Source organism: Lepus europaeus, chromosome 18 (assembly GCF_033115175.1).
Source record: "Lepus europaeus isolate LE1 chromosome 18, mLepTim1.pri, whole genome shotgun sequence".
Lineage (NCBI taxonomy): Eukaryota > Metazoa > Chordata > Mammalia > Lagomorpha > Leporidae > Lepus > Lepus europaeus.
In genome coordinates, this window is record NC_084844.1 from 1,348,334 (window position 1) to 1,360,535 (window position 12,202).

General features: G+C 72.5%; 2 protein-coding genes across 3 annotated transcripts; one reads left to right on the forward strand and one right to left on the reverse strand.

Moving 5' to 3' along the window:
* Positions 1–684: 684 nt before the first annotated feature.
* On the reverse strand, positions 685–2,025 carry NDUFAF8 (NADH:ubiquinone oxidoreductase complex assembly factor 8). The gene is made up of 3 exons (XM_062174939.1): positions 1,785–2,025; positions 1,588–1,698; positions 685–930 (listed from the first exon to the last, which is right to left on the reverse strand). The coding sequence occupies exons 1-3, from the start codon at positions 1,866–1,868 to the stop codon at positions 901–903; spliced, it is 225 nt and encodes a 74-aa protein (XP_062030923.1). The 5' UTR covers positions 1,869–2,025; the 3' UTR covers positions 685–900.
* A 156-nt stretch (positions 2,026–2,181) lies between these two features.
* Positions 2,182–12,169, forward strand: TEPSIN (TEPSIN adaptor related protein complex 4 accessory protein). 2 transcript variants are annotated; one of them, XM_062216900.1, is made up of 13 exons: positions 2,182–2,244; positions 2,451–2,523; positions 2,638–2,729; positions 3,450–3,582; positions 4,299–4,366; positions 5,405–5,483; positions 5,601–5,672; positions 6,075–6,272; positions 6,417–6,591; positions 6,716–6,829; positions 7,597–7,675; positions 8,951–9,085; positions 9,559–12,169. In XM_062216900.1, the coding sequence occupies exons 1-13, from the start codon at positions 2,197–2,199 to the stop codon at positions 10,030–10,032; spliced, it is 1,740 nt and encodes a 579-aa protein (XP_062072884.1). In that variant the 5' UTR covers positions 2,182–2,196; the 3' UTR covers positions 10,033–12,169. The 2 variants fall into 2 exon arrangements, with proteins under 2 accessions (XP_062072884.1, XP_062072886.1); XM_062216902.1 differs by having other exon boundaries at positions 3,450–3,543.
* The last annotated feature ends 33 nt before the right edge of the window (positions 12,170–12,202 follow it).

Consider the following 12,202-nt stretch of genomic DNA (forward strand, 5'->3'; position numbering starts at 1 on the left):
GCCCGGCGCTGGCCTTCGGGGGCATCTGGGGAGCTGACCAGGCGAGGGAGGCCCTGTCCCTTCGTCACTCTGCCTCTTGGTCCCAGGGGACCCCCCCCCCGCGACCCTGCGGGGCGGGCGCTGTCCTGGAGCTCCCAGCTGGAGCGGCTAAGGCAGGGCCGTGGCCTGGACGCGTCACCTCCAGGGTCCCGGTGGTGCCCGAGGGGGTGTCCCGGGGGGCAGGGTCCCTGCTGTGCGGCCGGGGTTTGCTCTCCGGCCCCCACCAGTGTCGTGGTCTCGGTGTTGCGCAAACCACAGACCAGAACGTGCCAGAAGCCACAGATGCTGCTGCTTCCTGCCCGGCCTCGTCCCCCCGACGGACGGGGTCCTGCGGAGCTGCTGGGGCTGGGGAGGGGAAGACGCCAGACCCAGCACTGCGCTGAGCCTGTGGCACTTTGGGCAAAGCAAGTCGGCCCCAGGGAGCGTTAGGGAGCGGGGAGGGGGCCCTGGGACCTCCGGGGCGAGGTCGGCGCAGTCCCCGTGGTGCCCAGCAGGTGGCGCTCACACTCGGCTGCACCGCAAGCCCAGGCAGCCGGGCAGAGGCCGCCTTCCACGGCGGGGAGCGCCCGGGTGTGCGGCCCCGGGGCCCCTGTCCGCTGTTCCCAGCGCGGCCCCCGCCCCACACGAGAAACCCGGTGCCACACACCAGCTCTTAGACACCGTTTATCTGAGAGGCGACAGCAAGAGGGCGCCGGCTCCATGGCCGGGGTGGGCGCCGGGGGTCAAGGGGAGCCTGGCGCCGTGCAGTCCTCGCCGCGGGCACCCCCACTGCTGGGACCCGGGTCCGACACGCAGGGGCCTGGCCACGCCCGCCTCCTCGGCCCAGCGCGTGCCCGGCGTGCGCTCCGCGGCCGGGTCCTCCTAGCGGCCTCCCTGTGGCGCCTTCCGGGCCTGAAAGAAAGCAGAGGGGGAGAGGTCCCCCGGGCCCGCTCACTCCCCAGTGCCCACGACAGCCGGGCCCCAGCAGGGAGCGGGCCTCGAGGCCGGTGCTGGGCCCCGGGTCCACCAGGTGCGGGGGCCTCGCAGGTCAGGGCTGCGGGCAGGGGTCAGCGCTCCTGCTTGCCCGCGCGCAGGACGCCCACCACGGCCCCCTCCTCCTGACCCTGGGCCGGGGCTCGCGGGAGGCCGCCCGGAGCCCCTCCGCAGGGTCACAGGCAGGAGGCCAGCGTCCTCGGTGTCCCTGCGAGACGCTCGAAGACAGAGGCTGGCCGGGGCCGGCTGGGCAGTCCTGGCCAGCCCCGGCCGGCGGCAGAGCAAACGGCCTCGAGACGCCGGGTGTCTGGGGGCTGCTGCGGCTCCTGCCCTGGCTGGGCGCCGCGAGACCCGCCCGGCCACAGCCCACCCACCGGACCCGCAGGGCGGGGCCCAGAGCGCCTCTCCACACCCGGCTTCCCGGGCCGGGGTCTCCACGGCGACCACCACCTGCACCCCGAGCTGGGCCGCTCACGCCCGCGGTCAGAGGCTGCGACCCAGGGCGGGGTCTTCGTGTCCGCCCCGCCGACGCCAGAGCCCGCAGGCGGCCACGGAGGGGCGGGGGGGTCCACCTACCGCGGCGGCGACGCAGCTCCGCAGGGCTTCGAACTCCCGCACGCACAGGTCCTTGCTCAGGCGGCCGCCCGGGGCCGTGGAGGCCTGCACGCAGCGGCCGTACGCGGCGGCCTGCGGAGACAGGCGCTGTCATCCCGCTCGAGCGCTGACCGCCGCTCGCCGCCCCGGCCACCGCCCCGACCGCCCAGGCTCCTCACCTCGGCCCCGCACGCTGCCAGGCGTTCAGGGAAGGCGCGGAGGCGGCTCCGCACGCGCCCCCACACTGCTCCGTTCGCCGACATGAGCGGCACCTGCTGACATGCACGGGCGCCGCCATCTTGGGTCCGTCCTCTTCCGGCGTCCAGCAGCTTGATAGGTTGGCGCCTCCACCCATTATGGTCCCTGCGACTCCTAATTGGCGTGGCTTCCCGGGCCTCGGGGCCTGTAATTGGCTGTTGTCCTCGTCTGTCTGGGTCCTGGACTTCGGATTGGCACAGGCTCAATTTGTTTACGAGGGCACTCTCAGGACCCGCCCCCCACCAGCGATTGGTGGTAGGAGTCAGGCCCGCACGGGGATTGGAGGGCCCAGGGCCTGGCGGAAGCGGGGCAGGCCGGGCGGTGACCGCGACCATGGCGGCCGCCCCGCCGCTGCGGGACCGCCTGAGCTTCCTGCACCGGGTGAGCGAGCGCAGCCCCGCCGGCCCCAGCCCTCTTGGCGAGCGGAGCCGCGCTCCGAGAGGGCGGGCGGCGGGCGCTGCCCGGTGGCGGCGTCCGGACGGAGGGGCGGAGGGGACGCGGCCGTCGCCCCAGCTGAGGCTCCGGGGGGAGACGCCGCCGCCGGCCGCCCTGGGCGCCCGCTGACGGACGGCTCTCGTGCCCCGCAGCTGCCGCTGCTTCTCCGGGGGACGTCGGACGACGCCGTGCCGTGCCCGGGCTACCTGTTCGAGGAGATCGCCAGTATCCTTCCGCGTCCCGCCGGGCCCGGGGGAGGGGTCCCAGCGCTGGCCCTGGGGACGGACCCCGCGGGGGCGGCCGGCTCAGCCTGCTGCTTCCCTAACGAGTGCACCCCAGAAATCTCGCACGAGTCCCTGGGCAGCAGCCAGTGCCTGCTGGAGTACCTGCTGAGCCGGCTGCACAGCTCCTCCGGCCGTGTGAAGCTCAAGGTGAGGGCGCCCGGGGGCCGGGGGGCCGGGGTGGGGGGCCCCGGGAGGCCGGGGGGTCGGACGGGGCCTGGGGAGGCCGGCGGGGGGGGGCTCTGGGAGGCCGGGGGGACGGACGGGGGCCTGGGGAGGCCGGCGGGGACGGACGGGGCCCTGGGAGGCCGGGGGGTCGGACGGGCCCTGGGGAGGCCGGCGGGGACGGACGGGGCCCCGGGAGGCCGGGGGGGTGGGGGGCCCTGGGAGGCCGGCGGGGGGGGGCCCTGGGAGGCCGGGGGGTCGGACGGGGCCTGGGGAGGCCGGCGGGGGGGGGCTCTGGGAGGCCGGGGGGACGGACGGGGGCCTGGGGAGGCCGGCGGGGGCGGACGGGGCCTGGGGAGGCCGGCGGGGTCGGACGGGGCCTGGGGAGGCCGGCGGGGGCGGACGGGGCCCTGGGGAGGCTGGCAGGGTGGGTCGGGGCCCTGGGAGGCCGGGGGGTGGGGGGCCCTGGGAGGCCGGCGGGGGGGGGGGCTCTGGGAGGCCGGGGGGTCGAACGGGGCCTGGGGAGGCCGGCGGGGGGGGGGCTCTGGGAGGCCGGGGGGTACGGACGGGGCCTGGGGAGGCCGGCGGGGTCGGACGGGGCCCTGGGGAGGCTGGCAGGGATGGACGGGGCCTGGCGGGGCGCTGGCCGGCCGCGAGGATGGGGGGTACTGTGCAGCCCCCAGCCCCCGTGACCGCTGCCCCCAGGTGCTGAAGATCCTGCTCTACCTGTGCGGCCACGGCTCCTCCTCCTTCCTGCTCATCCTCAGGCGCAACTCGGCCTTCATCCAGGAAGCCACAGGTGTGGCCCAGGCCCGGGGACGTGACGCGTGCCGGGCAGGTGCCTGGGCTGTCCCCACAGTGGCCTCGGCGGCCCGAGGCGGGGACGCAGCACACCCCGCGGGAGGGACCGGCCGTAGTGGCTGCTCCCGGCTCTGCCCGCGGGGACCAGTCGGGGCTCCTGCTGCGTGTCTGACCCGGGGGGTGTGGGGGACGCTAGGGAGGTCCCCTCCTCACCAGCCAGCAGGTGCGTCCCTGGGGGCGGGGCTGGCGCTGTGGGGAGGGTGGAGCCACCGGGAGGCCTACACTCTGTCTCAGCTGCCCGCCCTGGGCTGAGCACAGATCCCGCCCAGGGGAAGGGGCTGGGGCAGAGCAGGGGGGTGACGGGCAAGATTCGTGTGTGTCGGGGGCACCTGCTGGAGGGGGGCTCTCGGGGAGCCGCTGTCGGGCGGCCCCCAAGGCTGGGGCAGGGGTGGGCGCGGGCCCTGTGGCCTGTGCAGGGGCCCCAGGCAGGGAGAGCTTGGGGGAGCCCGGCCCGGGCTGGGGTGGGCGGAGCTTCGTCCCCGCGTCCGTGGGAAGCTTCACTTGGGTGGGACCCCCTTTCTGTTGGTGCGGCCGGGGACTCCGGTGGGAGCTGGCTTGGTGGTTGCCATGGACACGAACCCCCACCCTGGGGCGGGGTGGAGAGTGCTCCGCAGGGTCCCGGGGTGGGGCAGTGGCCCCCGTGGGCGGCAGCAGCCCCCGCTCAGCCCCGCCCCCTCTGCCTCCATCCTGCAGTCTTCGCGGGGCCCCCGGATCCTCTGCACGGGAACAGCTTGTACCAGAAGGTGCGGGCGGCTGCCCAGGTGAGCCCAGGACCAGCGCCACTCGCCGAGGCGTCCACAGGGCGCTCTGCTCTCTGCCGCCCAGGGCCCCAGCTGTGCTCCGCGGCCACAGCAGAGCCCGCATCCAGCCGGCGGTCAGAAGTGTTTGGGCCGGAGCGGCTGGCAGGCAGGGGAAGCATCTGGGTTGGAGCGGCAGGGGGCGGGGACAGCAGGCAGCAGGGGCGGGGACAGGCAGCGGGGGGGTGGGGGTGGGTGGGGGTGGGTGGGGACAGCAGGCAGCGGGGGCGGGGACAGCAGGGGCGGGGCAGGCAGCTGGGGGGTGGGGACAGCAGGCAGCAGGGGTGGGGCAGGCAGCGGGGGCGGGGACAGCAGGGGCGGGGCAGGCAGTGGGGGCGGGGACAGCAGGCAGCGGGGGCGGGGACAGCAGGCAGCAGGGGCGGGAACAGCAGGCAGCAGGGGCGGGGCAGGCAGCGGGGGGCGGGGACAGGCAGCGGGGGGGGGGGGCGGGGGCAGCAGGGGCGGGGCAGGCAGCGGGGGCGGGGACAGCAGGGGGCGGGGACAGCAGGCAGCAGGGGCGGGGACAGCAGGGGGTGGGGGCAGCAGGGGCGGGGACAGCAGGGGCGGGGACAGGCAGCGGGGGCGGGGACAGGCAGCGGGGGCGGGGACAGCAGGGGGTGGGGGCAGCAGGGGCGGGGACAGGCAGCGGGGGCGGGGACAGCAGGGGGTGGGGGCAGCAGGGGCGGGGACAGGCAGCAGGGGCGGGGACAGGCAGCGGGGGCGGGGCAGGCAGCGGGGGCGGGGACAGCAGGGGGCGGGGACAGCAGGCAGCAGGGGCGGGGACAGCAGGCAGCAGGGGTGGGGCAGGCAGGGGGGCGGGGACAGCAGGCAGCAGGGGCGGGGACAGCAGGCAGCAGGGGTGGGGCAGGCAGGGGGGCGGGGACAGCAGGCAGCAGGGGCGGGGCAGGCAGTGGGGGCGGGGACAGCAGGCAGCGGAGGGCGGGGACAGCAGGGGGCGGGGACAGCAGGCTGGGTAATGCTGAGCCCCGCCTCCTCGTCTAGGACCTGGGGAGCGCCCTGTTCTCAGACGCCGCCTTGCCCCTGGCCTCCTCGCAGCCTCCCAGGGCCCTCCCCGCGGCAGGTACACAGCCTCCCCCGTCCCTGCGTGGGCCTCCCCCGGGGGCGATGGGTGCCTGTGCCGTGCGGCAGGGCCGACGGTGGGCCCAGCTGGCCGCTGACGCCGGCGTCCTCCCCGCAGGCATGGGTTCCCAGTCCAGGCCTCACGGTGCCCTGCAGGGCTTTGGCTACAGCAAGGAGCAGGGCCGCGCAGGTGACTGGGGAGGGCCCGTGCCGGGGTGCAGGGAGGGGGGAGCCGGGTCGCCGTTAGCTGTCGGACCACGAAGCCGTCGGCCCTGCCCGGCCCTTGCTGTGCAACTGCGCCCCAGGCTGCCCTGTGCAGGGCCAGGAGGCCCCGCTCCCTTGGTGTTGGGGGTGTCTTCCCAGGACGAGCGTGTCCGGGTGCCTCTCAGGAAGCCCCAAAGGCGCTGGGGCCCAGAGCTCTGGGCCAGGAATGTGCCGTGGAATGCACTGGTAAGCTTCCAGAAGGGACCAGGTGCCCCCCCCGGAGGTCCCTCCCAGTGACCACAGTGCACAGCCGGGGACTCCCCTGCCCTGGGCAGCCCTAGGGTGTGGGGCAGGGCTGGGCAGCTGGCGCCATCTCCGTCTGGCACAGGTTCAGCGGGCGAAGCCTTCCTGTGCACCGTGCAGAAGGCCGCCGAGGCGGTGGCCAGTGCCGTGTGCTCCGGGCCCGAGAACCCCGAGACCCAGAGGCCCCTGCCCCGGGGTGACGCCTACCAGCCTGCCGTGATGCCGTCCGCCAGCCACAGTCACCCAGCCCCCGGGAACTGTGGGGCCGTCCTGGGTGCCCGAGGTACGGGGGCGAGGGCTCTGCCTCCTGGGCCCGGGGCCGTGGGGCCACATCCTCAGGGCCCATGGGGCGGGGCTGCTGTGTCCTGGAGCCTGGGGGGTCAGGACATAGCCCCTGGGTCCCGCCTGCCTGGGCGATCTCTTCCAGCCACGAGACACCAGCCCGGGCAGGCCGGAGGGGGCTGGGACGAGCCGGACAGCAGCCCCGGCTCCCAGGCTTCTTCCCGGAGCAGCGGCCTGAGCCGGGCCTCCGACTCGGGCAGTCGGTCGGGCAGCGATGGCCACTCGGGGGCTGGCCGGGAACTGAGGGACCTGGCGGAGAGGTGAGCGGGAGCGGACGGGCGTCAGGGGTGCACCCGGCCTCCCAGAGGGGCTCCCTGCGGCTGGGTGCTCTCCAGACCGCACCCCGTCAGCGCGGGGGCCCTGACCTGCCGTCTCCTCTGCCAGGGCTGAGGCCGTGGCCCCCAGCGACTGCCAGCAGGAGCTGAGCCTGGTGAGGAGGGTGACTCGGGGGCCCCGGCCCTTCCTGGGCCCCGAGGAGGTGCAGCACTTCCTGAGAGAGTGAGTGCGCTCGCCCCCACGGGGGAGGGGCCGCTGCCGCCCAGGGTGCTCCTCACCCCCACCCGGGAGGGGGCCCCCCGCTGCCCGCCGGGGGAGCTCCCACCCCCACCCAGGAGAGAGGAGGGGACCACCCGCTGCCCCCCAGGGTGTTCCCACCCCCACCCAGGAGAGGAGGGGGCCACCCGCTGCCCCCCAGGGTGCTCCCACCCCCACCCAGGAGAGGAGGGGGCCACCCGCTGCCCCCCAGGGTGCTCCCACCCCCACCCGGGAGAGGAGGGGGCCACCCGCTGCCCCCCAGGGTGCTCCCACCCCCACCCAGGAGAGAGGAGGGGGCCACCCGCTGCCCACCCAGGGGAGCTCCCACCCCCACCCAGGAGAGAGGAGGGGGCCACTGCTGCCCCCCAGGGTGCTCCCACCCCCACCCGGGAGAGGAGGGGGCCACCCGCTGCCCCCCAGGGTGCTCCCACCCCCACCCAGGAGAGAGGAGGGGGCCACCCGCTGCCCACCCAGGGGAGCTCCCACCCCCACCCAGGAGAGAGGAGGGGGCCACCCGCTGCCCCCCAGGGTGCTCCCACCCCCACCCGGGAGAGGAGGGGGCCACCCGCTGCCCCCCAGGGGAGCTCCCACCCCCACCCAGGAGAGAGGAGGGGGCCACCCGCTGCCCCCCAGGGTGCTCCCACCCCCACCCGGGAGAGGGAGGGGCCGCTGCCCCAGGGTGCTCCCACCCCCACCCGGGAGGGGCCGCTGCCCACAGGCGTCCCCCGCAGGTGCGGGCTGCTCAACTGTGAAGCTGTGCTGGAGCTGCTGCTGAGCCTCCTGCCGGGGGCCAGCGAGAGCGAGCAGACGGTGAGGGCCGGGGCGTGTGCGACCACGTGCACGCATGTGTGCGTTCTACTGGGGGTGGGTGTGGGCTTGTGTGTGCTGGTGCACGTGTGTACGTGTTCTCGTTTGTATTGTGTATGGGTGTGCGCGTGTGTGTGGGTGTGTGCGACATGTAGGTATGTGTGTGTATGTACATGTAGGGGTGTGTGCGCGCATGTGTGGGTACGTGTGTGTGTGTACGTGTAGGGGTGTGTGCGTGCGTGTGTGGGTATGTGTGTGTACGTGTAGGGGTGTGTGCGCGCGTGTGGGTATGTGTGTGTACATGTAGGGGTGTGTGCGCGCGTGTGTGGGTGTGTGTACGTATAGGGGTGTGTGTATGTGTATGGGTGTGCGCGCGTGTGTGGGTGTGTGTGTATATGTGTAGGGGTGTGTGCGTGCGTGTGTGGGTGTGTGTGTGTACGTGTAGGGGTGTGTGCGTGCGTGTGTGGGTATGTGTGTGTACGTGTAGGGGTGTGTGCGCGCGTGTGGGTATGTGTGTGTACATGTAGGGGTGTGTGCGCGCGTGTGTGGGTGTGTGTACGTATAGGGGTGTGTGTGTATGTGTATGGGTGTGCGCGCGTGTGTGGGTGTGTGTGTATATGTGTAGGGGTGTGTGCGTGCGTGTGTGGGTATGTGTGTGTACGTGTAGGGGTGTGTGCGCGCGTGTGGGTATGTGTGTGTACATGTAGGGGTGTGTGCGCGCGCGTGTGTATGTGTAGGGATGTGCGCGTGTGGGTATGTGTGTGTACATGTAGGGGTGTGTGCGCGTGTGTGGGTATGTGTGTGTACGTGTAGGGTGTGCGCGCGCGTGTGTATGTGTGTGTATGTGCATGTGTGTGTTTGCGCATGTGTGGGTATGTGTGACATGTGGGGGTGTGTGTGTGTATGAGTAGGGGTGTGCGTGTGTGGGTGGGTGTGTGTACGTGTAGGGATGTGTGCGCGCGTGTGGGTATGTGTGTGTATGTGCATGTGTGGGTATGTGTGTGCGTGTGTATGTGTGTGGGTGTGTGTGACATGTGGGTGTGTGTGGCTGTGTGTACACATGCGTGTGTGAGTGTGTGCGCGTGTGTGCACACGGGTGTGTCCAGCAGGCAGGCTTCTCTGCCTCACCGCCTGTCACCAGGGCTGCCCGGGGCGGGGGCGGGGGCAGAGTGGGGTCTCCCATCCTCAGGTCGCACGAGGAGCAGCAGGACGGAGCGGGACAGGCCAGGCGGCCTGGGCCCAGGGCGGCCGCAGCACTGACCCCGTGTCCCCCCGCAGAGGGCGCTGAGCGCCATCGCCGCCCTGGGCCACGCCGACCTGCTTCCCCCAGAGCTCATCCTCACCCTCACGCGGTCTCAGCTGCAGGAGCTCAGCGCAGGCAGCCCCGGGCCTGTGACCAACAAGGCCACCAAGGTGGGCTGCAGCAGGGCCCAGGGTCGCTCGCCGCCCTTCCCTGGGCACCCCCTCCCACCCCTGCCCTCGTGCGCCCCCCAGCGGGGAGAGTTGTCGGGGTCCTGCCTGCTTGTCCTCGCTTCCCGCCTGGTCTCTGCCTGCTCTGGGACCCCGGGAGCGCCTGGTGCCCTCTCCCTCTCCGGGACGCCCTCCGGCATTCACTGGGTCTACACCCCGGTCTCTCCCCGGGAGGCCTCGGATCCCCCCCGCCTGTCACTATCTGCCCTGTGCTCACCTCGGCTGCCCCCGGGGAGCTGCCAGTCGCCCCGACTCGCTCTCTGGCCTTGGGCTCCCCGGGTCCCTGGGGTGGTGCCCGATGGTTGCCTGGCAGCAGGGAAGTGGGCCAAGGGCAAGTCCTGCCCACCCCCGCTGTGGCCCCCCAGCCTCCGCCCGCCCCAGGCGGCCCCGCCCATTGCTTCCTCTTGATCTTCCAGATCCTGAGGCACTTCGAAGCTTCCTGTGGACAGCGGCCCCCTGCCCAGGGGCTCCCCGCCGACCGCGGCCCCGCCGCTGCCCTGCAGAGCCCAGCCGACCTGCTGACCGAGGCTGTGCCGCCCACCGGGGGCCGGGGATTTCTTCAGCCCCTGAGTTCCGCTCTGGTGGTGCCCAGGAGTCCGGTGCCCACCCCAGCCCCCGGGGACCCCAGCGAGGCGGAGACCGGACCGCGAGGTTGCGGCAGGCAGGGGGCGGGGCCGGAGCAGGGCCTGTGGGGTGCAGACGGCCCGCAGAGCCACGATTCCCTGTTTGCTGGCATGGAGCTGGTGGCCCAGCCCTCGCCCAGGCCTGCCACAGAGGCGCCCCACACAGCCCACCTGGCCGCTCGATCCCCCCGGACCTTGGCACAGAAGGCGGCAGCCACGGGGCCTCCCGGCTTGGGGCCCTCGGCTTTTGCTTTCTTAAACGTGTGACTGCTCGGACCGCCCCCCCCCCGTGGGGGTCCCCTCTGCCCCTGGCCCAGCCCAGGAGCGGCTCCCCTCTGGGTCTGCTGGCCGGGTTCCTCGTGCGCGCTCTGGCCCTTCCCCCGCCCTCCGAGGCCCTGGTGTGGGCAGCCCCAGGCAGGGAGGGCATCAGCGGTCACCTGGCTGCCCCAGGAGGCGGCTCCCCCAGCCCTGCGCCTGCCCCCGGGACAGGGCCGCACCGGGCCGGGCGCAGCCACCCACCACCCGAGGCATCTGCAGGCCGGTGCTTCCTGGCAGCCCTGGGCCCGAGAGGAGGACCCAGGGCCACGTTCCTCCCCAGGCCGGGCCAGAGGCCGCCACGGCAGTGGACAGACGGGTCCGGGCCTCAGAAACACTGCCGGGGTCCCGGCGGCAGCCTCGCTACCTTGTCCTCAGGCGAGGTTCCCGGTGTGGGTTTGGAGCAGCTCCCTGGGTTTCCTCGTCTGGTTTCAGCCCCCACTGCCCGTCCGTCAGGGAGCGGGCGAGGCCTGGGGGGCTGCCTGACGGTTGCGCTGCCGAATAAGCCCTGGGCGCCCGGCCCTGGTCTCCACTTCCTGCTCCGTGTGTGGTTCCTGCAGACACGCTCCAGCGGCCGTCCGCTCACTGCCCCAGCCGTGGCCCGGCAGCGTCTGGTATTTGACAGGGATACAGGGTGAGGAGAGACGGAGGTCAGCCTTCCCCGGCTGGTTCACTCCCCAGTGGCTGCAGCGGCCGGAGCTGGACCGACCGGAAGCCAGGAGCTGCTTCTGGGCCTCACGTGGTGTCGGGTCCCCAAGGACTTGGGCCGTCCTGCACTGCTTCCCCAGGCTCCGCAGGGAGCGGGATTGGAAGAGGAGCAGCCGGGCTCGAGCCGGCGCCCATGTCAGATGCCGCAGCACCGGGCCCTTGCTCTTTTCAATGAACCGATTTGCCTTGGTCTGTGTGTGTGTGTGTGTGCAGTGCAGCAGTTCTGCCCCATTTCTGTTTCCCTTCACTCGGGCTCATCCTTCCGTTTCTCGACGCCACGGTTGCTGGCGCCTCTCGTTTCTGACGCGGTCGCCTCTGGGCGCCACCTGGGCTGCGACTTCAGTTGTCATTACAAAGATGTCCTGGCCTGTGCCAGCGGGTCTCACAGAAGCGGGTTGTCTGTTAGCACTGCGCTACGCAGACACAGCAGGGAGGGGGTCACGTGACTGCCTCGCTGCCCACATCCCATGGGCGCCGGCTCCAGCCCTGGCTGCCCCGCTTCCGATCCAGCTCCCCGCGGTGCTCCTGGGAGAGCAACAGGAGGCTCAGGTGCTTGGGCCCCTGCGCCCACCTGGGACACCCAGATGGAGCTCCTGGCTCCCCACGTCAGCCTGACCCAGCCCCAGCCGTTGTGGCTATCTGGGGAGGGAACCAGCAGGTGGAGACCTCTCTCTGTCACTCTGCCTTCCAAGTAAATAGGTAAATAAAATCGTAAGAACAGAGCAAGGCCCTGACAACGGCAGGAGGTGCCGGGAGCTGGAGTTGGTGCTGGTGGGAGGGTTCTTACCAGGGCTCCCGGGGAGGGGCCCGCTCAGGGGCCGCCCCCTGCCCCCCACAGGGGACATATCCCGGGCCACCAGGGGTGGGGCACCTGGGGCTGTCGCTCTAGAGTGGTGGCACAGTAGCCCCCTTGTGCCCCCTCCCCGACGGCAGAGCCAGGAGGCCCGTGGTGGGGGCAGGTGGGGCCTCCTGGGCCCCATCCCGCCCGGTGCTGAGAACCTAGCCTGTGGGGTGTGGGGTGGGCTCCGGGGAGCCAGTGGGTGGGACAGCTGTCTGTCAAGGAAACAAACATCGAAAGCAAGTTAAAACTCAGGACTTGGATTTCTTGGGTCTCTGGTTTCTGTTTTCAAACTCGGACCACAGGTAACCCAAGCCGCAGGAGCTGGAGCCCTGGGCTGGGGGCCCGGCATCCGTTCTGAATCATTAGAAACGGGTTTGTTTAGCGCGGGGAGGGGCAGCTGGGGGTTAGCGGACCCAGGGCGGATCTCCTCTCCCTGTCGCTCTCTGCCTTTCAGTTAAATTTTAAAAATAATTTAAAAAGCAGAGGAAGGAATGGCCGTCGTGCCAGAGGCGGGGAAGGAGGGCCCAGGCGGGGCCCAGAGCCGGGGCTGCTTCGAGGGGTCCCGATCCCCGG

Bases quoted from the DNA above. Each gene is read 5' to 3' on its own strand.
- NDUFAF8 (XM_062174939.1), bottom strand. From the start codon at position 1,868: ATGTCGGCGAACGGAGCAGTGTGGGGGCGCGTGCGGAGCCGCCTCCGC. The intron at 1,699-1,784 runs GTGAGGAGCCTG...CTGTCTCCGCAG, and splicing joins TGGCAGCGTGCGGGGCCGAG to GCCGCCGCGTACGGCCGCTG. The intron at 931-1,587 runs GTAGGTGGACCC...GCTTTCTTTCAG, and splicing joins GGAGCTGCGTCGCCGCCGCG to GCCCGGAAGGCGCCACAGGG.
- TEPSIN (XM_062216900.1), top strand. From the start codon at position 2,197: ATGGCGGCCGCCCCGCCGCTGCGGGACCGCCTGAGCTTCCTGCACCGG. The intron at 2,730-3,449 runs GTGAGGGCGCCC...CGCTGCCCCCAG, and splicing joins CCGGCCGTGTGAAGCTCAAG to GTGCTGAAGATCCTGCTCTA. The intron at 5,484-5,600 runs GTACACAGCCTC...TCCTCCCCGCAG, and splicing joins CAGGGCCCTCCCCGCGGCAG to GCATGGGTTCCCAGTCCAGG.